Genomic DNA, 27024 nt, shown 5'->3' on the forward strand with positions numbered 1-27024 from the left:
TGTAAATTAAATTTATTGACAAAACCCCCCCATTTTGGTTTGGTTGGTTAGTTTGTGTTGCAGTGCGGGGAGCAGCGCTGTTGGTCACAGTTGCTCCCCGCCCTTGTTTTGTTTCCCCGGAACCCTCACGGCACTGCTGGCGGCCCCCGAGCTCGGGCTGTTTAAATGAAGCGCCGGGCGCTGATTGGCGGACGGGTGAAGGGGTGGGTTGGAGTGGGCGCGATCCGCGCTAGGATTGGCTGGTGAGCAGGGGGACGGGGCTCGCGGGCGCGGCCGGCGCAGGGATTGGCGGAGCCGTGAGTTTGAACGCGCGAGCGGCAGTTGGCGCGGCGCTGCCTGTGCGGGCCCGCTGCTCCGCGCCTGCCCGGCCATGGCCGCGGGCTCCGTCACCGCAGCGGCGCGGGGGGACCGGGACCGCAGCCCCGCCAAGAACCCCGGCCGGCGGCGCTGGGCCCCGCGGGGTGGCGAGGAGGACGCGGATGAGGACCCCGCCGTGCTGATCCTGAGCTACTTTTCCCGGCCGCCCTTCCTCAGCTTCGGCCGCTTGCGCGTGGGCGCCTCCCGCACGCGTCTGCTGCGCATTGACAACCCCAATGACGATGATGCCGAGGTGGTCATCGACCGCTTTCCGGCCGCTGCCAGGGGCTTCAGCATCGAGCACCGCCGCTTCTTTGTGGAGGTACGGGGTGGGAACACGCCATGGGACGGGCGGGAGCTCTGGCGGCCGAGGGGCGAGGGAGGAGCGGCGCCGTCCGCGGTGTGGGTCTGCCCGGAGCACCCAGCAGTTCTCCGGGATGTGGGGCGGCCATGGTGTGGGTCTGCCCGGAACACCCAGCAGTTCTCCGGGATGCGGGGTGGCTGCGGTGTGGGTCTGCCCAGGGCACCCAGCAGTTCTCAGGGATGTGGGGCGGCCATGGTGTGGGTCTGCCCGGAGCACCCAGCAGTTCTCCGGGATGCGGGGTGGCTGCGGTGTGGGTCTGTCCGGAACACCCAGCAGTTCTCCGGGATGTGGGGCTGCCATGGTGTGGGTCTGTCCGGAGCACCCGGCAGCCATCCGGGATGTGGATGCTGCGGCCGCGCTGAGGGCGGTGCGTGTCGGGGGTCGTGTGGCCGCAGGCGGGGACGGCCGGGCCGGGCCCCTCAGGCTGGGGGCTGTCAGCGCCGCGAAGGCGCTACAACCTGGCTCAACAGAGAGGTGTTTGCAGTGTGGATAAAAGAATGAAATGAACTTAACTATTCTTTGGGAATGTTGTTTCAAAGACAGAGACCTGTCAAAGCGTTTCAGGGCATGTGTTTAGGAAAAAGACTCAGGGGAGAGGATGCCAGCTCAGTGTTCTGCACTCTGACACAACAGAGAGCAAGGCATGCTTAAAATAGGATTAAACATTTACGATATCTAAGGAAATGAAAACTGTGGCTAGTCCAATCAATGCTAGTTTTTAAAATTACAGTTTAGACGAACATATGTCTACAACTATCCAGACTGTCCAGAGTGTTTGTGAGAGAGGAAGAAACACTCTGGACATCTATTGCAATAGTGGGCTTATAAAACCAGGGTGAAGTCTCACTGAAAAGTGCTTGAATAATATGTTCCTCTAGGAATTAATGAATAGAAAGGTTCATTACTTCCTTGATAATTTGCAGTGTCTTACTTTTTTTCAAAGGAACTTGTATGTCAAATTTGAATAAAAAAATTGACACTTATATTTAGGGTCAGCTAAGGTCCTAAGTTAATCAATCTCTGATTATTTGTCCCACCATAATTCTTTCAGAATTACCCTAGAGGACTTCTTTGGTTAATATGTGCAAAAAAATATGTGATTTCTTCTACTCACCTTTACTCAAACCTTCTCCTTCTACTATGTGTTATATGTATTCTTGTTTTCCACTGTATTTTGATTCAGAGGTACACAACCTTTTAGTAAAACAGCATTTTTGATAGAGGTTGCTTAAATGTCCATGTCAAAGAGGGAAAACTGACATTTGAACATTTAACAATTTTTTATCATTTCATGTTGTCATAATATATATTTCTTCTATATACTGCTCGTTGTTTGGTTGTTTACTTGATCTTCAATGTTACCTAAGTGTACCTAAAGGGTAGATATTAAATATGTTTTTTTTCTCCAATAGTCAGGACAAAGAATATTTGTTTCTATCACATGGACCCCATTGGAAGAAGGAAAAATCAGAGAACTGGTGACTTTTGTTGTTAATGACGTTGTAAAACATCAAGCTGTGCTCCTTGGTGCTGCTGAGCAGCCCCCGAAGAAAAAGGTGAGTGTGTGTTTATTGTATCTTAGTTCGTTACTTTGGCATCTGTGATGCAAATTTTGGTTTTATTACTAGACAATTCAGTGAAGGAGGATTATAAGGTGATAAGTGATGCTGTGGAAATACCCATTGTCCTCAACTTTTTTTAGCTGGATTGGAAAGTAGGTACTGATAAACTACAGCTTAAAGAATAAAACTGAAACACGACCAAATAAATGGTTTTCAAGCCTGCAAATAAGGTATTGTGAATTTTTGATCAGGGCTTCTTTTTACAGTCTTTTTAAACTTTGAATGGCTATGCGAGTAATGTTTACTTCTACACTTAGAAGAATTTAGCAAGTCACCACACTAACTTTTATGTATGGTTCTTTTTCAGAGGAGTCTTTGGGATACACTAAAAAAGAAGAACTCTTCAGGAACATCTGCAATAAAAGTTAAGAAGAGTACTCTAGAAATTAAAAATGTTAATAAAACATTTCAAGTTTCTCAGAAGGTGGATAGACTTAGAAATCCCCTTCAGTCATGTGAGAATCAGAACACAGTGCAGAATAGTATATCCCAAGAAAATGACCCTCTTGCTGGCTCAGAAAATCAGCTGCCTCCATCTCCTATTGCATCAGTGCAAGAGGAAAATGGCAATACTGTTCACACACCACTTGCCCTGAGAAGGTCTACGGCATTTGGGGATATTGCTGCCTCTGGAAATAAGGAATTGTTACCTGAGATAGACATCTGTAACATCAATAAATGTGTTACTGAGCACAATCAATTGCAACCTGAAAGTGCCTCCAGTTCTGCTGGATTAGCACAATTGCCAATTTCAAATGATGGAGAAGTTCTTAATTTTACACTCTCGCCAGCTTCCACTCCAGAACACTCAGCCTCTGCGCCTGTTTTAAGTACAAGAAGAATTTTAAGTCCAGATGCTTTTGTAAATGACAATTATCAAGTGGATATAGATGTAATAGAACAACCTTTTCCAATACTGTCACCTGATCAATTTGTGAAGGATAGTTTGTCAGATAAACCATCAAAGACTCCTAAACCTGAGGCAGCATTAATATCATCCACCACAGAGACTTACGTTGTTAAGAGATTTCTACCGTCAAAATGGAAAAAAGATGGAGGCGTGGAGCCAGAAACACGTGTTCATGTAGAACATAGCTTAAATGAAGTCTTTGAGCTGCATAATGTCAAATCACAGGCATTTGAAAGTGATAAACCCAAGGAAGATCATTGCAGTTTTCCTTCTGCAGAGGAACTTCAGACTGACAATCCTTCTCGGAGAGAGCAAACAAAAAAACGTCCAATTCTTTCTGCCACTGTCATAAAAAGTAAGCCTGCTGCTACCAAAGAAACAAAAACAGAAACCCACCAGCCAAAATCTAAAAAATGCCTTAATAAAGCAATAATAGGATGTGCTAATGTGGTGCCTGGGCACGTGGAAGCAGAAACATCTAAACACCTACCAGTTACAGCTCCCATTTCATCTGAAAATAAGTGCCACAATGACAAGGTGAACTCATCTCCTACTGGATCAACTTCTTCATGTCGTAAGAGGAAAAGTGAAACATTCATAGGAAATAGTAGAGTTACAGCTCCATTGCATGTGGAAGAGGTGGAAAGAAAAAGAGCTCTTACCTCTAGCATGAGCAATCAAACATGCACAACCAGACGACCATCAGCCTTCATAGCCATGAGTGGAGAGAGAGTAGGGCAGAGGAAGAAAGCTGGTGAGCAGTGTTTCCTTCATTTACCATTTTCTGAAAGATGCCTTTGATTAGGAAATATGTATAGGAAACTGAACTGTCTAGCAAGTCAGCTCTGAAATCTGGGCTTTTGCAATTTGTTAGGTATCTGTGTTTTAAAAAACTGAAAACTAGGTTAGAATTTTGGTTATGTAATTGGCTTAAAACTTACTTTATTCCTGTGTAAATTTGTTAATAACAATAATAGGTAAAGTAGCTAAAAGCTCTTAAGCCGAGACATTGTTGCATAAATCAAATTTTCTGGGCACTTACTGCACAAGATTTATCACATATACATTTACCGTTGTGAATGTTTGCCTCCATTGCTGTTGTCACATATTTTCAAAAGCAGAATCATGAAGGTTGGAAAAGACCCCTTGGAACATTGAGTCTAACCATTAACTTGGCACCACCGTGTTCACCACTGTACCATAACCCCAGGTGCCACATCCATGCACCTTTTCAACACTTTCCTGGGCAGTCTGTGATAATTCCTAACCACTTTTCCAGTGAAGAAGTTCTTAAGTCTTTTTCATTCTGCCTGCTTTTTACTGTCTGTGATTAACTTGTCAGCCTTGTGTAGTTGTCTCTGCCTTATTGTTTGCTGATACTTTTTTGCTTGAAGATCAGAAGATGCTGACATGGCTTGCATTTCAGTTTATTTTGGGTTTTCTAACTGTTCCAACCCCAAATATGCTGTGGAACGTGAAAGGAATGAGGGTCTGGAACTTAAAGATGTGTTTAATTTGCAAAATTTAACTACCAGGAAAAGTTCATCATAGCTTTCAGACCAAAATAGCACTTGCTGCTTTCTTCAGCTGAATGATCTGTTCTGTGGTCTGGATTTGATTTGGGGCTTTCAGTAATGCACTTCACTATCAGGCTTTTAAAGATGGTTTGCATAAAAATAATGTGCTGAAAGTATTGATATGCAACAGGAAAAGGTGTATTATCTACCAGGGTATTTCTATTAATCCTTTAGGATAAAGCTAAATGGGCTGGACAAGGGCAGAGTAGAGGGGAACAATCCCCTCCCTTGACCAAGGGGGAGATGAGGATGCCATGTGGGTCTGTGTGGAAGGCTTTACAGAACTATAGGTAGATGGCATCACTTGGTTCCATCATATTCCCAGTGCAGAAGTGGGGCTTACCAGTCTGTAGCTCCCTGCATCCACACATCTTCCTTCCTCCCCTTTTTAAATCATCAATATCTTTTGAATGGTGCATGGGGAATTACTCTAGTTCTGTACTTTAGAAGTGATGTGAACTTTAATACATTAACTTTCACTGACATATTGTCTGTTGATATTTGTGTGTTAATGCTTGTAGGTTCTTCTCTTCAGAAGGCATCTAAAGCTACCAAGAGAATTAGTAAACCTGTCCCTGGATTGGCCCAGTCACACCTGACATTTGTGAAACCACTGAAAACAGGTAGGCAGACTCCTGGTATTTGGTAAAACACTGAAGAGAATGTCACAATTGTACTGCTGGTGTCAGGTAAGACCTAGCTGGTTAGAGCTGAGAGAAAATAGAAGATAGTACCTGAAATGAATCAAAACCTAGTAGAATAATATGTGTAACCTTTTGTGATCTGTTTTCACTACTTTTAAGAAAATTGGTTGCAATGGTCACCTAAAAGTAAATGTTACTTTGTTCCAGATTGGCCTGTAAGTGTAAGCTACATTACATTTCTGCTCCCAGCTTACTGATGGCCATCAGTTAAATGCCTCTTCCATATCTGAAAACATTTTAAGGCAACAACAGAGTATCTCAGAAGAGAATTTTTTTTTCCTACAAGATAAAAATTCTGCGGAGTTAAGAATACTAAGTTGATCTGATCATAAAAATGCATCTAATAAAACGGTTGTTCCTGGATGTAATCCAGTTCAGTTTGGGTTTGCCCCACTGCAAATGGCCTGAGTTCTAGGTGTCTTGTCTTACTTCTGGGACTGCAAAAACTCAAGCCATGTTTTGTGGCTGAAATTTATTTAATAGTCCCTGATCCACAAATCACTGAAGATTTTAACAATCTGCTTTTTTTGGCTATAGTGCTAAATGGAGCGTCAAACATGAATCCTTTCCACAATGAAATGTATATTGGTTATCAAACGTTTTAAGAACTGCAAAGGATTAAGTTATTGTTGTTTTGGTTTCTTTTTTGAAGTCATCCCTCGGCACCCAATGCCTTTTGCTGCTAAAAACATGTTTTATGATGAACGTTGGAAGGAGAAGCAGCAACGAGGTTTCACCTGGTGGTTAAATTTTGTTCTTACCCCAGATGACTTCAATGTAAAAACAAATACCTCGCAAGGTAGGAGTACAATAATTTTGTCTTCTCATTTTCTTAAGCTTTATGTAATATACTTTATTAACACCAACAAGTAGTAGTACTCCTTTTACACTAAACCTTTTCAGAGTCATGTTGTCATATTTTCCCCCTTCTGACGAGTGTGGATGGCTCACTAGCTCATGGCAAGCACAGCACACCACACCCCTGCGTGGGGAGGGTGCTCTGCAACAAGAATGCACTGGAATGTGTGGCTTTGGCACTTCTCAGTGGGTGGTGAGTGGGGAATCTCCACCTGCTGGAAAATATTATAGCTGGCACTTTACTAAAAGGATAGCCTACTTTTTGCTCTATCTTTAGCTTCATTTGAAGAAAACAAAGATGGAGCCATTCATCTTAAAACTGAATTCCTAGCACTGCTGACTTATGAAATAAGTGTTCTTATATTTAATAGTTGACTAGTATTCTTGTACTTGACAACATATGTGTAGTGCAACAGCTGACAAGCTTCCTGAAGGATAATTCATCACTCAGAATAAAAATAACAGAATGTCAGCTTAAAGAGGGAAAAAAGTAAATGAGGTGTGCAAAGTTACCCTTATTTGAGATGTAAATGCATACTTTTTGTGCATGTTTAAACAGTAAATGCAGCTGCTCTTCTCCTGGGGGAAGAGAACCATCACAAAAGGAGCCTTCCTAAGGCACCCACGAAAGATGAGGCGTCTCTGAAGGCGTACACAGCTCGGCGCAGGCTGAACAGGCTGCGGCGCGCGGCCTGCCAGCTGTTCACTGGCGAAGCCATGGTCAGAGCCATCCAGAAACTCGAGCTGGAGATCGAAACCCGGCGCCTGCTGGTCCGCAGGGACAGGCACCTCTGGAAAGACATAGGTAAGGGGGCTCAAACCTGGAATTCTCTCCTCTTGTAAGTAGGAAGAGGGTTATTCATGCACTGAGTTTGTTTAATCTAAAATTGGTTTAGAGAAATTTTTACATTATTATGAAATGTTTGCTGGATCTAATATTAAAAGATGCTCTCTTGCAGGAGAACGGCAGAAAGTCCTTAATTGGCTTTTATCTTACAACCCTTTATGGCTGCGTATAGGTCTGGAGGTAAGTGCACTGTGTATACTCTATAAACTATAATCTAAATTTAATGGACATTTAGCAATTTTTTTAGTAGAGGTTGTTTTGGGTGTCGTTATATTTTCTGTCATACTAATTCAGGTAGGTTCAATTCAGTTATAGCATGATGCATATATTTAAAATTGTTACAACATACTTGCTTTAAAAAAGTAATTACCTTATAAGAAGGAAAACATTTAATCAAGGTTCTTGGAAGTTAATTCCGTGACCAATAACACGAAAGCATTTCCCTATCGTTTTCACTTCAGTAAACTGGAGAAGAATGTGGTTGTCTTTAAAAAGTTCCTGATTGATTTCTCAGACACAGATAATCGTGCATGTTTTGAAATGAGACTAACTCTTCTGAAATTTCCTTTGGGTTTACCTTTCAGGGACTCACTTGAAAACTGTTTGATATTTAGAGACCAATTGCCATTTATTATTTTAGAAATTCAATAATGTGTATTGTTCAAAAAATCACATATTATTTAAGGTAACTTTTAGCACTTACTTCTGCTTTTTTCCCCTTCTTTCATATTAGACTATTTATGGAGAACTGATAGCTTTGGAGAATAACAGTGATGTTATGGGTTTAGCAATATTTATCCTTAATCGCTTGCTGTGGAACCCTGACATTGCAGCTGAATACAGACATCCAGTCGTGCCCCACCTTTACCGGGAAGGTAACAACTACTTCCAAAATAATTTATTTGTAGTGCTTAATTTTTAAACTACCACTTATCGAGTTCTATCATTTTAGGTCACGAAGAAGCTTTGTCAAAGTTCACACTGAAAAAATTGCTGCTGTTGGTTTGCTTTCTGGATTGTGCCAAACGGTCCAGATTGATTGACCATGACCCCTGCCTCTTTTGTAAGGATGCAGAGTTCAAGGTGAGAGCTGTGATTTGATGTCTCCCTCCAGAATTGTCCTAAGACTTAGTGTAGAATTTTTAATTGTTTTTAATCTGACTAAAGCTGAAGCTGTGTGACTTGCTAAAATAATTTTAAACAAAATATGTAATTTTGAGAATTAGACAAGGAAATATGAAATGTAATTTAGGACGCACAAGGGATGAAAATTGTATTCTGATTGACAAATATTGTAGTGTTAAGATTTTTTTTTTTTTTTTTAACTTTAGGCTAGCAAAGACCTTTTGCTTGCATTTTCCCGGGACTTCCTGAGTGGTGAAGGTGACCTTTCCCGTCACCTGGGCTTCTTGGGACTACCTGTCAGCCATATTCAAACTCCACTGGATGAATTTGACTTTGCTGTAACAAACCTGGCTGTGGACTTACAATGCGGCATTCGTCTTGTGTGCGTTGATACAGAATTCTATTGAAATATTTATTTTCTTTGATATCATACTTAATGTGAGCTCATCAGAGGCATTAAACATGCAATTATCTTTGTCAGGAGAACAGTGGAGCTTCTGACCAAAAACTGGAGCCTTTCAAAACAGCTGAGAGTTCCTGCAATAAGTCGGCTACAGAAGATGCATAATGTTGATATTGTTCTCAATGTCCTTAAAGAGCGAGGAGTGCACTTGAAAGATGAAACTGGTAAGGCCTAGAAATCAGGGTTATTCTAAGTGCATCAGATAACTATTGCACACTTTAATCCCTTGTTTTATTTGGTAGGTGCTTCAATTGACTCCAGGGATATCGTGGATAGGCACAGGGAACGAACGTTAGCACTGCTGTGGAAAATTGTCTTTGCCTTCCAGGTACTATTCAATTGCTTATTTTGTTTGGTTTTTGCTAGTTACAAAGGAGTAATAATGAAAACTACACTCTTTCAGGAATATTTGATGTATGTGAAAACCTCTACTAATCAAATTTTAGGCTGAAATGATTTGCTTTGTACATTCAAAGCTCCACGTAAACTTTACTAAACTGCTAATTGTTTCCTAACAATACAACTTGGATGTTTTAACCGTGCTTTTTCTTACACATTTCATTCAAATTTTTGAAAAAAAAAAATTAACTTCTGAGTTTATGCTGTATAGTAGCAGAATTGATACTTAAAAGTAAAATAATGTTGATCTCAAAGTGCAGGTAAACTCTTAGCAACTGAAAAGGACATTTTGAAGTTACACTGGTAGACAATTATAGAGTAATCTCTGAAGCTATAGCTCTTCTACTTTTTCTTCCTTTTATCTGAAACAGTCGATTAAACATTCTTGAAATAAGAATGCAGATTTCTTAGGCATTACTATAATGACATTTCTAAAGTTATTAGAGGAAGTAAAAATAGTTTTCTTAAGATTGTTTTAAGAGTTAGAGGGTGTTTTAAAATACCCTCTAACTTGAGACAGAGGTATTTTAAAAATAAGTGTCCAGCTGACAAATCCAGTTGGAAAGAACATAATGTATGAAAGGCAAAATAAGATAAAAGTTGAGGTGGGATTTCACCACTAAGTAGTCAGGAATGTAAGTGCAATTAAGTATATGTAAAGCAAGAATATTAAAGACTTCAGTGACAGAACTATCACTAAGATACAACAATATAATAAAAAGCAAATGCAATTATTTTCTTTCTTGAATACTGTTACACTACTAAGTAGTTAACTTCCTCCAGTTAGTTCTTCTGATGCATGTGTCACAGTTGCATTGCTTTTGATTAGAGAAATAACTTGAGTGAGTAGTGGCTCTATCAAAGCCCTGTGGGTATGCTACTTGTTCTCCAACCAGCTAAATTCCTTTTGGAATCCCTTAAAGAGGAGGATTGGTACATGGGCTCCGTGGAACTGCAGGCAGGACTCAGAAATTATTGTTTCCTCTGAGAGCACATTGAAATTACACAGGGAATTTCCCTGTTTCTCCCAACTATTAACTAATGCAGTAACTCTTTTACACAGAACAGTGGGAAGGGTAGATTTAGGTTTAGGTTTTAGATTTTTATCTGCTGTCTATGATGGCAAGTCCAGATTATCTACTACTGATTGTGTGGCACATACCTCACTAAGAAGTGAGTGTGGATTCTCTTTAAAATGCTATGCCTAAAGCTCTGCAGCTGTAATGCAGGAAATGTCAGACTGTTGACATGCCCATTTTTTGTTTTTCTTCCTAACAGGTGGATGTTTTTCTGAATGTGGAACATTTAAAAGAAGAAATTGAATTTTTGAAGAGCACACACAAGAAAAAAGTACTGTTGGGTGCTGTCAAGACTTTTCCAAATGATTTTAAAGTACAGGAAGACAGTAGTAACTTCTCATCTCAGACTTACAGTGAAAATGTGAAGCTGCTGATGGCATGGGTTAATGCTGTTTGTAGATTTTACAATATCAAGGTAAATAGTTCTGTGTACACTTCCACAAGTACACCCTGTGTTGTAATTCTTTACAGAACAGAGTTCTTCAAACCATCAAATATGTAGTAGAAGTCAATGGTATTTATTTATAAATATTCTACTGGACTTTGTTTAATCTGATTTGAAGTAACCATCGTTCTGTGAGTTTAACTGCACCTCTCTTTTTAAGCAAATCTGAAAAAAATTCCCCTTCAAGTTAGTCTTGTGCATAAAAATACTTTTTAAAAATGAACATTTTTTGCCAGAATGGGAATTTTTTGTGGACTTTCATTGAGCTGCCTTCTTAAAAGTATTTGTGCATAGAATTTTCAGTGTTTATAAAAGCTATGAGAATTAAGCTAATGTTTTGGATGAGGTCAGTTCATCTCCTCAGAGATGTTTGTTTAGAAGGGATATGTTTGCTCATTCCATGAAGGGAAGCCCTGGTCAGAGACCTGACTCTGGTCAGAATACAGTAGCAGCTGCTAGCCTTTCTGAAGGGTAAAACAGAGCTCTTAGGACTGATGCCAATTCAGAACTTATTTCTGCATTGAAAGCCCGGCATAAAGGTATCTGTAGAAGTTTTTTTGGGATCCTACTGCAGAAAGATTGGTTCCATAGATGTTCCCTTGTAGATTCACTGTTTAATGACTCACACCTCTTTTGCTTCTGGGTTCTCATAGCTGTATGTTACTGTACAGTAAATGTTCAAAGGAAGTACTAGCTCCCTAATTTTTTTTTAATAAAATAATTTGCTCTTGGTCACATTTAAAGGTACAAGAGAAGAAACTATATTCAGTTTATACCAACAGACTAGTAATAAAAATTCAAGGAATTTGTATTTTTTTTACTTATCAGGTGGAAAACTTCACAGTGTGTTTCTCAGATGGCAGAGTATTATGTCATTTGATTCATCATTATCATCCCTGTTACGTGCCTTTGGAAGCTGTGTGCCAACGAACTACTCAAACTGTGGAATGCTCAAGAACTGTTACAGTGGGACTAAACTCTTCTTCCTCTTCAGAGTCTGACACTTCTCTAAATGTTGTGGAAGAAATGTTTGATCAAAGTGAGTTATTTGATGTTCAGAAGTTCATGTTAAATCTATTTCTTTGCACAATTTGATTTGACTAATGTTTTGTCTTTACAAAGCTGTAAGTCCCTCAGTCCTATACAAGGAACTCTTGGACAACGAAAAGCAAAACTTCCAGCTGATCAATGCTGCAGTTTCTGACCTAGGTGGGATACCAGCAATGATCCATCATGCAGACATGTCAAATACAATTCCTGATGAGAAGGTAAAATGCCTTTAGAGTTGATATAAACATGTTCTGCCCTCATGTGAACGTGTCCTGCTCTTTTGTACAGCCCTGACCCTGCTGTGTTCTGTTTCTGTAGGTTGTTATCACCTACCTGTCATTTCTGTGTTCACGGCTTCTCGATCTTCGCCAAGAAACTCGAGCTGCACGATTAATTCAGGCTACCTGGAGGAACTACAGGCTTAAGAGGGAACTGAAACTCTCCCAGGTACTCTCTGCTTGTGCAATATTCAAAACTTCTATATTAATAAAAAAAGAGAATATAAATTCAATGGAAAATACAGGTTTGTTGGACTAATATTGGCATTTAAACTACTGGGTGCTATTTCTGTCGTCAAAATATGTGGTGTTCTTGGTGGTGTAATCTACCAAACTCCACTTTTATTTTAGACTTCTGAAGTAATTGCAGGTGTTTAGAGACTACTGTTCTTTTTTGTGTGTCACCCCTTAAACTCTTCTCCGAATATTTAAAATAGAAAATAGTTGCACTGTTTCCTTAAAACCAAAGGAGTAGTTGATTCGAGAGGAGTAATTAAAGTTCTTCATGAATTTACTATTTTTGTTAAGGAGGTAAGCTTCACCAGTCTTTTGAATTGAATTTCATGAGTTCTGATATTCTGTGTCTTGATTTTATGGTAGTTATACCAGATTTCGTGAAGGTTTTAAAACTATGAAACCTTAAGGTTGATAAATGCCAGCACTGTGTCTTGGTGGGTTACATATTGGTGTTAGAACAGCGTTCAAGTGAAATATTCTAAGAATCTGTGTTGTAGAAAGGGATCTACACAACCTTAACAATGATGACAAAACATTCCCTTTTACAACTCTTTTGAAATAACTAATAGTAAAGATGCTGGTGGGGGAGAAGGAATCGAAACCAAAACCCTTTAAAAATTGCAGGCATTGTATTTAGTAATTAATCTTACAATGTGCACATATGTACTATAATTTTATGAAATTACTGTAGATAGCTATTCAAATTAAAAATTTGAGTGAAAATTCCATAGCTAATGTTCAGTGCAAATGTACTCTTTGTAGGAAAGAGACAGAGCTGCTCGAATAATTCAAAAATCTGCAATGAGCTTCTTGGCTCGGCGACGCATCCTGAGGAAAGAGAATGCAGCCATTTTCATCCAGAAGCACTGGAGAGGATACTTGGCCAGGATGACTCTCTTCAAACTGAAAAAGGCAAAGCTGGAGGAAGCCAGAAATAAATCTGCCACAGTCATTCAGGTAATGCAATCTAAAGTGAGATTGCATAGCAAGGAAACCCCCTGAAACCTCTAAGAAAGAGCCTTGCCAAGGACCATCTATGCTGCTTGCATTAATGTTTTCATGAAATCTAATACTTTTTTTATTATTTCCCCCCCCCCCCCTCTGCTTTTGAGAGTTGTATTAAGTTTTTCTCTTCAGGGAAAGACAGTAGTGTGCTAATAAATTAACAATTATTCCTTCTTGGTGAATATTATGGCGTACCATAAGCATTAAAACACGGGGCCTTAAACAGGTGATGTAAGGAGTGATGGGGTTGTGTTGGTTTTCTTCTTTGCAGCTGCTGAACATTGCTTAAAGAAGCTTTTAATAAAAAATTACTTTCCTGGTGTTATGTCACCAGCAGTGGGCACATCCAGAGTGGCAGACATGGCAGTGTTAGTTGGGGCAGTTAATTCAGTTTCTTAAGATATTTGCACTACCATTACCCAAAGATAAATATTGCACTCCTAGGACTTTTTAGAATGGATATTAAAGAATTGCTGATTTACCATATAGTGTAAAAGGCAATCTGCTGTTGGCAGGGCAAATTGAGGCTTTTCCCAGAATTTAAAAAGCTTAAAAACCATTTAGGTTTTTGCTTTTATTTTCTTTTTTTAAAGTAGATTTCTGGATTTAACTTCCTAGGGATCAAGACCCAGAGATGAGCTCAGTTGGTTAGAGCATGGTGCCAGTAACACCAGGTCATGGGTTTGATCTTGGTATGGGCCATTCAGTCAAATGTAGGACTTGATTTTTGTGGATCCCTTCCAACTCAGAATACTCTGTGGCACTCTGATGAGTATAGGAGTAAGAAATCTTTTAAAGTCTGAAGATGACAGTCCTCATTCATGCTTAACTTAACATACTGTGAAGAAAATACTAATTTTTTTCTTTTTTTACCTGCAGGCTTATTGGAGGAGATACTCTGCAAGGAAAAGATACTTACAGCTAAGACACTGTGTTATTTTTGTACAAGCAAGGATAAGGATGGTGAAGTCTGTTGCTGCATATAAACGAATTGTTTGGGCTACTGTTACAATTCAGAGACATCTGCGTGCAACTAAGTTGGCAAAAATAGATCAGCAAAGATACAAAATCCTGAAGTCGTCAGCACTTATTATTCAGTCTGCATTCAGAAGATGGAGAAAATACAAAATTCAACAGAAAATTAAAGCAGCTTTGGTAATTCAGAGTTATTTCCGAAAATGGCAATCTTCAGAACTGGCTAAGAGAAGGAGGGCTGCCCTTGTCATACAGTCTTGGTACAGGATGCACAGAGACCTGAAGCAGTATCTACGGTTTAAGCAAAGTGTTATCAAGATTCAGGCTTGGTACAGGTGTCAACTGGCCAGACGTGTTTACCAGGAGCACAGGGCAAAAATAGTGACAATTCAGCAGTACTACAGAGCTTATAAATTGGGCAAAGCTGAGAGAAAGTATTATTTGCAGAAGTGTGCAGCAGTGATAGTTCTCCAAGCTGCTTTTAGAGGCATGAAGGCACGACAGCAGTACAGACAAGTAAAAGCAGCGTGTGTTATTCAATCACTGTGGAGAATGAAACGAGAGAAACAAAGATTCCTGCAGCTGAAAAAATCTGTGACTACATTGCAGTCACACGTGAGAAAATACCAACAAGTGAAAAGATACAAAGAGATTAAAAATGCTGCTTCTGTAATTCAAACCCAGTATAGGGCACGCATGGCCGCTAAAAAAGCAGCTGCTGCTTTCCAGAGGGTGCGCCTGGCTGCCATTGTTCTCCAGGCTGCCTACAGAGGGATGCAAGCCAGGAGGCAGGCTCGGATCCTGAGATCCGTGATCAGAATTCAGTCCAGTTTCCGTGCTTATGTCGCCCGAAAGAGATTTAAAGTCTTGAGAGATGCTGCAGTGAAGATTCAAGCTCTTACAAAGATGAGGCAAGTCCGTAAGCGTTACTGTGCACTGAGGGCAGCAACGCTTTATGCCCAGCGAAGGTATCGCTCTCAGAGACATGCTCTTCAATTGAAAGAAGATTACAGGAAGTTGAAGAGAGGTTGCATAAGAATTCAGGCTCTAGTTCGAGGCTATCTTGTCAGGAAACAAATACAGAAGTGGAGGAAGGCTGCAATATTACTTCAGGCCTGCTACAGAATGAAAAGGGACCGGCAACGGTACTTGAGTATCTGCAGTGCTGCCACTGTCATTCAACAACGTTATCGTGCCTGCAAAAAGACCCAGTGTCACAGGCAGGAGTTCTTGCAAGTTAGAAAAGCAGCTGTGTGCTTACAGGCAGCCTACAGGGGCTATAAAACACGCAAAAAGCTGAAACTTGAATGCAGAGCTGCTGTTAAAATTCAGACTGCTTTTAGAGCTCATGCTGCACGAGTGAAATACAAGGCAATGGTTCAGGCCTCCGTTGTGATTCAGAGGTGGTACAGAAATTGTAAGGGTGGTAGGAGGCAAAGACTGAACTTTTTAATGACAAGAGCAGCAGTGCTTTCTTTACAAGCAGCTTTTCGTGGCTGGAAGGTGCGAAAGCAGATTCAAAGACAGCATGTTGCTGCTACTAGGATACAGTCTAGCTTCAGAAAATTCATGGCTGTGAAGCAATTCAGGCTTGTGAAGCATGCTGTGCTAACCATCCAAAGGCATTACAAAGCCAAGGTTCTAGGCCAGAGACAACAGCAAGAATACATTCAGCTGCGAAATGCTGCAGTATGTCTTCAGGCACTATGGAGGGGGAAAGCTGTGAGAAAAGAGATTCAGAAGAAACATCATCTTGCAACAATTATTCAATCCTATTACAGAATGCACATAAATCAACTAAAATACAAGAAACTAAGACAAGCCACTTTGGTGATTCAGAAATACTACAGAGCCTACTCTATGAAGAAAACCCAACGTGCAGTTTATCTGAAAACCAAGGCAGCTGTGTTAGTCTTGCAGTCTGCTTACCGTGGGATGACTGTGAGGAGACAACTGAACAAACTAAACAAAGCTGCTACAACTATACAAGCTGCCTTCAAATCTTACCTTGTCAAGAAGGAGTATGAAAGACTTAGATGTGCAGCTATAGCCATTCAAAGGCGTTACCGTGCAGTAATTCATGCTAAATGTCAGAGGCAGAGGTATTTGTCTTTAAAAAGAGTCACAGTCCAAGTGCAGGCAATTTACAGAGGTGTAAGAGTGAGGCGACAGGTTCAGTGTATGCACCAAGCAGCTGTTTGCATCCAAGCCACGTTTAAGATGTATTTCATGAGCCAAAAATATCAGTCAATGAAAATGGCAGCAATAAGAATTCAAAGGCAATACAGAGCATTTTGTGTAGGTAAAGTACAACGCAAAAAGTACTTGGAGCTAAAGAAGTCTGTTATTATCCTCCAGGCTGCTTGCAGAGGCATGAAAGTCCGACAAGACATAAAAACTATGCACCAGTCAGCAGCAATAATTCAGTCCTATTATCGGATGCACAAGCAACAGAGGGATTTCAGAAAGTTGTTGCTTGCAACGAGGCAGATTCAGCAGTGGTTCCGTGCTTGTAAGGAGAGAGATGCAGAAGTTCACAACTACATGATTATGAAAAATGCTGTACTACACATCCAGGCTGCGTTCCGTGGTATGAAAACAAGAAAACTCATCAGAACCATGAATGAATCGGCTGTGATTATTCAAAGAAGGTTTAGAACTTTCCTTGAAAGAAAACATTTTCTTTCCATGAAGTCAGCTGCTGTTGTAATTCAGAGAAAATACAGAGCAACAAAACTAGCAAATATTCAGCGTCAAAAATATCTCTCTCTCCGTAATGCCACTGTTATCATACAGTCTGCCTATAGAGGATTTGTGGTAAGGAAGAAAATTCAGCAAATGCATCAAGCTGCTACGGTTATTCAAGCAATGTTAAGAATGCATAAAATTTACACTTCTTATCAAGCACTCAGGGTTGCTTCAGTAATCATACAGCGACGTTTTCGAGCTTACAGGGAAGGGAAGCATGAGAGAGAAAAGTACTTAAAACTGTACAATTCTGTTTTAGTTATTCAAGCTGCCTTCAGAGGAATGAAAACAAGGTGCTTCCTGAAGAGACAGCATGAGGCAGCACTTATAATACAGAGGAACTACCGAATGTATAGGCAGTACTGTCATTACAGAAGAGTTCAGTGGGCAGCCCAGCTAATACAGAGATGGTACAGGGCCCACAGGCTCAGGAAAATTGCTGTAGAGCGTTACACTTCATTAAAGAAAGCAGCAACTTGTATCCAAAGGGCTTTTCGAGACATGCGAGCAAGAAAACAACAGCGAGAAATGCACCGTGCTGCAACTGTGGTTCAGAAAAACTTTAAGGCCTTCAGAGAACATCAGCGATTTCTCTCTCTTAAAGCAGCTACTCTTGTCTTTCAGAGAAGGTACCGAGCTTTGGCTCTGGCAAGGCAGCATGCTTTGGAATATCGCTGTCTCCGCAGAGCAGCTATTCACATCCAGGCTGTGTACAGAGGTGTCAGGGTGAGGAGGAGTCTCAAGCACATGCATTCAGCTGCCAGTACAATACAGGCAGCCTACAGAATGCTCCGGGAGAGAAGGGCCTATCAGAATATGAGAAGCGCAGCTGTGGTTATACAGAACTACTATCGATCCTATTTGAAAGGAAAGAGCCAACGCAAGAGGTATCTGACAGTGAGGAATTCTGTTCTTGTTATTCAAGCAGCGTACAGAGGCATGAAGGCACGGCAGGAGCTGAAACTCCTGCACGTTTCAGCAGTTGTGATACAGTCCAGCTATCGCATGTACGTGCAACGTAGGTGTTACAAACAGCTGTGCTGGGCTGCCACAGTCACACAGCAGAGGTTCAGAGCCAAAATGGCAAGAGAAGCTGCCATGAGAAATTATGCAGAAATAAGAAAGGCTGTCATTTGCCTTCAAGCTGCTTTTCGTGCTAGGAAAGCCAGGCAGTTGTATAAAGCCCACGTTGCTGCACGGCACATTCAGTCGTTCCTACGAATGTGCACGGAGAGGAGACGCTTTCTCGCACAGAAGGCGGCAGCAGTAGTGATCCAGTCCACGTTCCGATGCCAAAGAGCACGGGCTCGCTATGCACGGCTCCGCAGCTCCGCCGTTGCTGTTCAGAGGTGGTACAGGTCATGTCTCAGGGCTCGTTCACAGAGGGCACAGTACCTGGCTCAAAGACAAGCAGCAGTAGTTATTCAGTCTGCCTTCCGAGCTAGGAAAGCAAGACAAACAGCAAGGCAGCTACAAGCCGCAAGGAAGATTCAGTCTTTCCTTCAAATGGCTCTGCAGCGGAGAAAGTACCTCCAACTCAGAGCAGCAGCTGTTACATTGCAATCCTATTACTTAATGCATAAATGTAAATCCCAGTATATGAGCTATAAAAGAGCAGCAGTTGTCCTGCAGAGGCACTACCGGTCCCACCTGACTGTGAAGCATCAGAGAATGGCTTACTTAGAAACCCGGAGGAACATTATCCTTGTGCAGGCCACAGTCAGAGGATACCTTGAAAGGAAGAGGTTTCACAAAATGAAGGAAAGCACAATTAAAATTCAGGTACTTCTGAGTGTATAATACTGGGATTTGGGTGGTTTGGTTTTCATTTGTAGGTGTTTTAAAGATTTACTGTTCTTGTAAACCACAGTTTAAAGATAAAGTAGAATCAGTTTCTGGCGTGTACTACAGGGCAGATATATAAAGCTTACTACCACAGTACACAGAAATAAGGTTCTTTAAGACAACTGAACTTCACCTCTAAATATTAGTGGCTCAATGAACGTTTTCTTTGATGGGAATATGAATAAAAGCTGTCTTGATGTTGTATGAGAGGGCACTGGTAGTGGGTATAAAGTGGCATAAATGGCAAAAAGCATGATTGCTACATTCTTTAGGACTCCTGTTTAATAAGGTGCGAGTAAATCAATCATGTTAGTCCTCCTAGGTTTAGTAATTGGCCCTAGACTAATCGAAGTGCCTAAGTAACATTTTGAAAAGGAATTTAAGGAGGGAAATTCCCCCAAATCCAGGAAGAAAAGGAAATAAATCATCTCTCATATCCATTTGTGGCCCTGAGTAGCCTGATCTAATGGGTATCCCTGCCCATGTTGGGTGGGTTGGAACTAGACCATCTTTAAAGGTTCCTTCCAACCCAAACCATTCTAGGATTCTGTAAGATTTTCTTAGGTTGGTTTTACTCTCTTGTTGGAGACCACAAGATGTGATAGATGTGCTTTCCTCACCTCCATGTTTTGGGGGTATTGGTAGCTGCTTAGTTATTTTCTGAATGTTTAACTTCTGTATCCTGAACAATATAAGGATGGTTACTTACCTTAAAAGGTAGAAAAAAAGAATTAGTTTTGACATTGAAAATATGTTTATTTACATTGTTTTTGTAACAAGCCAGTGAGTAGAGCTATACATAGAAATATGCAAATATTCCCAGCTGATATGATGCAAGTGGTGAAATATTCCAAGTTTGTCTTTTTCTTTGAAGGCCTCTTTCCGTGGATTTAATCAGAGACAGAAATATCTTCTGTGCAAGTTTTCTGCTGTGTTAATACAGCAGCACTACAGAGCCTATCGGAGGCGAAACATTGATCAACACAGATTCCATCAAATGAAAAAAGCTGCCATTACAATTCAGGTAATCATAAAAGTGGTTTTTATTGAGTGTTTGTTTGAGTTTTTTAATCTCTTGTATTTGTTTCTTGACAATGTAGTTGTTTTTGCAGACTTTAATATTAAAGAGTGGCATTTATGGTATTTCCCTGAATATGTTTCACTTGCTTTTGAAAACATCTTCTAGATGTGAAAAATTAAATATTTGTAGTATTTTAGAGATAAAAATCCTAAAAATTGTTCCTGTTGATGTGATATTTGTCTTTTTAATTTTGTTCATTCCGTTAACAGTTCTGATTTTTTAAAAAAATATTTTTATTTCTCTAATAGGCAGCATACAGGGGTTATAAAGCCAGGCAGCAGTGGATTAGCAAAATGAGAGCAGCACAAGTCATCCAAGCCTGGTTCCGAGGTCACAAGGCACGAGAGGAATACACATCTGTGCTCAGAGCTGCCCTTGTTATCCAGAGTCACTTCAGGGCCAAACAGCTGCGGGCTCGGTAATACCAAATCTGACATACATCATTCTGCTTTTCCAAGCTTTCATTATGTAATGGTTTTGTGCTGCACTGCACTCTTTAGAGCTCTTCAGGTTCTCAGGTTCTGCCCCTGCAGCATCCTTGTAACGTGTGTGTGTGAGTATAACCCTATTGGTGGAGGTGGGGTTATTATTTTGCACAAGATTTTCATTACATTTAATTGTTTTCCTGGAATGGAAGCTCCTTCACAAGTTTAAATTGTGTTTATTTGGGCTCCAGAAAGAGTAGGCCTTGATCTTTTTTCACTTCACTTTTTTGCAAGAAAAATGTTCTGGATATTGTTAAAATTCCAGCATACAGCTTGATGGTTGAAAAGCTATTTAATTTTAATCCACATTGGAATAGTTAAACTGGCTTATATGTTTATTTTGCTATGAGATCAGCTTGGTAGTTCATGTCATTCTGAAGTGTCCCATGCCAGTAGCAGTAAGGAATGCTGTTCAGTGATACAAGGTCCTCCCTCAGAATCCCTGCTTTTTAAACATCCTGCCTATTCCTGTTATTATCCTTTTATAGACTTGTTGTATGTCAGTCTGCCCAATGCCTTTCAAACTGCTGTGTCCCTCCCCAGCCTCCTTTGGCAGTAACTTAGGGAAATACCTCCTATGGGAAACTGGAAAATATCTTCTGTTTGAAATCAGACTTTCTGCCAGTGTTGCTGGCTATTAACCATTTTCTAGTGTTCCAAGATCTGGTTGAGAACAGCTCTGCTTTCCCAATATCTATCTTGATGATTTCATAAACCATCACTGTTTTCTTACTTACAAAAGCATTTCCATGTCAGGTTTTTGAAAATGAAGTCCTGCGCCCTTACCATCCAAAGAGTCTGGAGAGCAACCCGCACTGCTCGAGAGCTTCGGCAGCAGTTCCTGGCAACCAGGAGTGCTGCAGTGAAGATTCAGTTGGCATACAGGCAGTACAGAGCCAGGAGACTTCGAAGACAGGTATGTTTCCACTTGTACTCTGATGTGTCATGGTTACTTTATAAGTTTTCAATATATTTGAGTGATTTTTGTCATCAGTGTGGAGAAACATAGAAAAGGTGGAACCAGAGTAAAGATTGAACACTCTTCAAAATATTAAATATCCTTTTTTGCTTTAAGCAACAGGGTTGATTCTTGATTTTGAACAGTTCCAATTGTTGAATTACCCCTCTGTATACTGATACCAAAATAAAATGCCAAATTTTCTGCTGGCTTTATTGCTTGCAAAAGATTAAGTCCATATTTTGACCTCATTTAGGTAAGTGAAAAGACCTTCCAAACTGTGAAATTTCATTTTATATAAACTACTACTGCATGAATTAACTTGTTTTTCTCATTCCATATTTGTTCTTATGATGGAAAAAACACCTAGAACTAAAAAAAAAAAAAAAAAAGGTGTATTATGTATATTGATCCTGACATGAATGAAAAGAATGAACAAAAGATTAATTATCAATGCATTCTTCAACGTCTTTTTCAGAAGCACCAGGCTGCATGTCTGATCCAAAATGCATATAGAGGTTTCAAGGCAAGAAGGAAATTTGTTCAACAAAAAGCTGCTGCTGTAATTATCCAAAAACATCTGCGGGCTTGGCAGGAAGGCAGGCTTCAGTTTATGAAATACAATGAGACTAGAAGAGCTGTCATTAAACTGCAAGCATTTATCCGGGGTTATTTAGTCAGGAAAAAGGTTGGTATAATTCAAAATAAACCTTTGCTTAGGATGTAAAGTATCTCTAGAGCTGTTTTATCATGAATTCTGACTGACAGGGAGAGGAAAACTTGATTTCTTGGTGTTGAAATCAAGTTCTTGTTGGCTCCTGTGAGTATTGGGCATGCCAGAACAGATCAAACACAGTTTGAGTCTTTTCTTACAGTCCTTTATAGAACTGAAGTAGGTTTTCACTGCTGAGTGTTGTTTTAGCTTCTGAGATCTTTGTGGCTTACCTATAACTGGATAATTCTGCACACATAGGCTTGCAATGAAATTGTTCTCTGCTATGTATTGATGATGTTTCTTACAATCAGTTCTCTGTGTTACCATTTAGATTGGAGACCTAGTACTGCAGAGGGGTAGCTTACTTTAGTTCTGAGGTGATTTTCAGTATCTAGTAGTTTATTGCTGTGGACGATATTCTTTGTGTGGGCATCCAGCTACCTCAGAGTATGAAAATTAATGATGTTTTTGTTTTGTTTCCCTTCTACAGATTTCAGAACAGAAACAAAAGAAGAGACTTCTTTATTTTACAGCAGCTGCATATCATCATATCTCTGCAATTAAAATTCAAAGAGCCTACAGGATTTACCTCACCCTAAAACTTGCACAAACCCAGATCTCATCTGTTCTTATTATTCAGGTTGGTCTGATTAAGGCTGAGTGATTTGTGTAACAGTCTAACTTGTTTTCTATAAGTTAAGCTATAGCACTAAGACAATGTAGTTTCTTCACATGTGAAAATAAAGCTAAATTATGGAGGCTATGATTTATTAAATAATACCACTAATACATAGCTAAGCAAGCTCTGGAAGCTGAAGCATTTGAAAGCTGAGGATGGATGGGAAAGTCTGTTTCCTTCAGACCCTCAAGCTTACTAAAGAAATCTGAGTGCTGTCTTAGCCTATTTCTTTATGTCCTACTGGAGGTAGGAAAGACCAGACACAACAACCTGTCAGGTTTGTGAAATGATAGAGCATCTCCTTACATGAACAAATCCCTTGGGATGCTGTGATTTGTTTGGCTGGATGTTTCTGATCTGCCAGTGGTATCAGAGCCTGCGTAGGTTGCAGCATTTTAATAAAACCAGGTTTTACTTATCTAAAAGGAAGATCAAAATCAAGTCTGTATTGCAGCACTACCAAATTGTAAAAATAATTTTCAGCTCTCCAAACTGACCATTAACTTAGTTGCAGTATGGGAGGCCAGCACTGGATAAATGGAGAGGTGAAATAGGAGCTCTGAAATAGCTGCTCTCTGGTCAAGGATGTCATGGCAAACTTTGCCATACTACTTCTCTGTATATCCTAATCTGTTATTTCTCCCCATAAATTAGATTTTCCCTTTAAGGCAAGAGAGAAGGGATGGAAAAGGGTAATTTTGCTCTGATTTGGAACACAGTGCCCTGTCTCCTGTCTTTATTTATACAAGAGAATAAACAGAGATGGGAAATGAGAAGAGTGGAGTGGTGGTTCTCCTTAAAAGCCAGACAAGAGAAAGAGAACTCCTAGGGCATAGTAATGCTGGACAGAAGTATAAATTGGGAGAATTACATATTTTATCTTTTGGTTAGTTCTGAAGTGGTCAGACAGTTGGTCTGGATGATCATTGTAGGTGCCTTCTAACTGAAACCATTCTATCTATTCTCTCCTCTACCTTGCTGTCCTCAGAATGCTTCCCTAGTGGCTCCTAGTTAAGATTTCATTGTGCAGTCTTGCATTTCAGCTCCACAAGGGCAGTCAGAGTCGTGGAGGTTATTTGTGATTGGTGATGTTTATAGCGCCTGTATCTGCCAAAGCTCATGTTAGAACACCCAGTTTGTATCAGTGCTCATTTAGGGTGGGAAAAGGGAGTGTAGGGGAAGAGTTTTAAATAAACAGAGAAATGTGCTTTCATTTTAAACAGAGATGGTTCCGAGCAAAAATGCAGCGGCAGAGGTTTCTGAGGGCTCACCGAAGAGTGGTTGGGTTGCAGCGCACGGTCCGGGGCTGGCTGCGCCGCAGGAACGCGGCAGCGGCCGTCATCCAGAGGAACGCGCGCGCATTCCTCGCCCGCACGCGCAGGAGGAAGCTGGCACTGGGAATAATTAAATTTCAGGTAAACACCTCTTGTAAGAAAATAACGGGTTTGGGTTCGTTTATTTTTATTATCTGGGGTTTTTTCTCATGGGTTTTTGGGGAGAGGAAAGATCTTTGCTTTGGTTGATGGCTTTATCAGTGAAATTGCAAGCCAAGTCAGCTTTGCTTTAGCCATGAAAGCTGAAGGCAAACAGATCATGAAGGAATACTAAGCAGATAATGGCTGAGATGATTTAGGTGGGAGTGTGTGTGGACTGGATATGCATGGATTTTTTTGCCTTTTGTCTTGCAAGTCCAGTATTTGAAAGATAAAAACTGAGTGTCAATGCCTTAAAACTGAATACCCAAGGTCATTCAATACTTTGTCAGACTTGTGTAAAACTGATTTGGAATGGTCATGGAAGTTCTATTGTCTTGTGTCTCTTTTACAACTTTGTCTCTTTGTGGAATTTCCTTTTCCATAGGCATTGTGGAGGGGATATTTTTGGAGAAAGATGACTGACACAGCAAAAACCAGAGCTTTAAGACGCAGTTTAGAAAAGGCCAATGAAAAGAGCAGAGAAGAAAACAAACTGGGCAACAGAACTGCAATTGCAATTGACCACCTTCTAAAATACAAACATCTCTCCTACATTCTTGCAGCACTAAAGCATCTCGGTCAGTATTTTGTTCTACTGTAACTGATGGATTTTCAGAAATAATGATAAAAACTGGATTTTTCAGCTGAGGAGAGCTCATAATGATGTTTGGGCTTTCTGCATGACTATAAAATGTGAACATTAGGGGGTATAATGGGGGGTTTTCCTGACTAAAATTAGATTATTGATTGAAGAACAATATTCAAATGGTTATGTAGAGAAAGGAAATTTTATATGACTGCTCTAATTTCCTATCAGTCCTAGTAGTGCTATACCTAACATAAGTTTATTGTCATTTTTATTATCAGTGTATGTTCTCTGTGGGTCGTTTTGTCTGCTTCATTTTTAGTCTGGAATATTAATTTCTATTGCTTTAGAAACACTTACTTAAATGAATAATTGCAGTTTTTACTTTGCACTCTTACTTAAAAATAGAGAAAATCCTGGTTTGCAGTAATTTTGCAAACTTCAGAGTTTTCTTTTCTCTACTTGTTTTTCTTTAATTGTTTTAGAGGTGGCCACCAGGCTGTCCCCACTGTGTTGTGAAAATATGGCTCAGAGCAGAGCAATCTTCAGTATTTTCGTTCTGATTCGAAGCTGCAACCGAAGTGTTCCATGCATGGATGTGATCAGATACTCAGTTCAGGTTCTACTCAATGTTTCAAAGGTAACTTGAATATTTTCTTTTCCAGGTTTATAACCAATAGGCTACTTTATTGTAGTACTTGTTTATCCACAAAATTTCTGAATAAATCTGGAGCAATGAAAGTAGTAGTTTTGAATAAAAATAGGTTCTGATTTTTTACTGTTATTTTGAAACCAGTTGTTTATTTACCTTGTAGTAATTATATGGAGTTTTTTGGTGAAAAAATTATTTCATGGCCTTAAGGCATTGCAAGCTATCACAAGTATTTTTAAATTTCTCTGAAATTATTCTAATTTATTTCTTTATTTTAAATATAAAACCAGATTCTATGGATTTCTAAACAAGACAGGAAACAAAAGGCACCTTTTTATAATCTGTTACAGTTGTGTAAATACAGAAGTGATTTGTATTGCTTGGATAGCAGTTCAGCTACAAATTTATTCTAGGGGAGAAAATGGGCTATTGCTTTTTCCTCTAACCTCTAAATAGTAACCTATGAACTAAGGATATTTTAAAGATCTGTCTATAGAAGCTCTCCCATCTCTTGTTTAACAGTATGAAAGAACTACTCAAGCAGTTTATGAAGCTGAAAATTCTATAGATACTTTACTAGACCTACTGCAAATGTACAGAGGCAAAGCTGGGGACAAAGTTTCAGAGAAAGGAGGAAGCATTTTCACAAAGACCTGTTGTTTGTTGGCCATCCTTTCCAAGGACTCGAAAAGAGCTTTGGTAAGACCTAAATGTTTTGTGTTTAATGGTTTAATTTAGCATACTTTTCTTGCATATTTTGGTGGTTTTCTTCCCTCCCATACCTGTTATGGCTGTAGTATTAATTTCGACTAAACTATGGTTTAAAAAAATGCTTTTTCAAGATGGTGAACACTCATATTTTCTTGATTTAAGCTGTTGTTGAACTTGCAGTATTGACTGTGTGCTGTTTTCACCTTTCCTCAGGAAATCAGAGGCATGCCAAGAACTGTTTCTTGCATCCAGAGCCTCTACAAACTCACAGCTCGGAAACACAGGATGGATGCAGAGAGAATACTTGTGAAGCAGAAAACAAACACTGCCTTAGGTGGGAGCTCCTCTGTCCCAGTAACTCCTCTAAGAATAAAAACAGTTTCAAGGTAAGTGCTTAAAAATTAGTCTTCTATTTCTGCTGTGACATTGAAATATTTTAATGCAAGCCACTAATCTTTTCACAGGATTAAACCAGACTGGGTCTTGAGGAAAGATAACATGCAAGAAGTCGTGGATCCTCTGCAAGCAATTGTGATGGTGATGGACACACTTGGTATTGCCTGCTACTGAAATGTAAATGATGTATAGGAAGATATATTTGTACAGTATGTATGTAGTAAATGGATAAATGATTTTTTTTAAAAAGCAAATAAGTGTTAAACTACTGTTGGAAGTGTTTTTTCAGATTGGTATTAACATTTTGGTAACTTTTTGTGTTGCATACAGTTTTGAAACCCTATTTTGTACTACTGTCAAAAGCAATTGTACAATAAAATCAGTTAACTGGATTTTAC

The 27024-nt window shown here is 39.9% G+C and overlaps 1 protein-coding gene across 1 annotated transcript; it reads left to right on the top strand.

Moving 5' to 3' along the window:
• The first annotated feature begins 370 nt into the window (after positions 1-370).
• On the top strand, positions 371-27018 carry ASPM (assembly factor for spindle microtubules). Its single transcript, XM_014883288.2, has 29 exons — positions 371-679; positions 2134-2277; positions 2651-4007; positions 5352-5453; positions 6187-6333; positions 6952-7197; positions 7352-7419; positions 7973-8114; positions 8192-8322; positions 8571-8746; positions 8846-8991; positions 9070-9155; positions 10505-10720; positions 11579-11789; positions 11873-12018; positions 12119-12247; positions 13078-13272; positions 14200-18825; positions 19763-19912; positions 20218-20387; positions 21211-21370; positions 21891-22100; positions 22618-22767; positions 24030-24221; positions 24667-24859; positions 25353-25507; positions 26042-26218; positions 26444-26616; positions 26695-27018. Exons 1-29 carry the CDS (start codon positions 371-373, stop codon positions 26798-26800), a joined length of 10413 nt encoding a protein of 3470 aa, XP_014738774.2. The 3' UTR covers positions 26801-27018.
• Positions 27019-27024: the final 6 nt, after the last annotated feature.

This window comes from Sturnus vulgaris, chromosome 9 (genome assembly GCF_052056855.1).
Source record: "Sturnus vulgaris isolate bStuVul1 chromosome 9, bStuVul1.hap1, whole genome shotgun sequence".
In the NCBI taxonomy this organism is placed as follows: Eukaryota; Metazoa; Chordata; class Aves; order Passeriformes; family Sturnidae; genus Sturnus; species Sturnus vulgaris.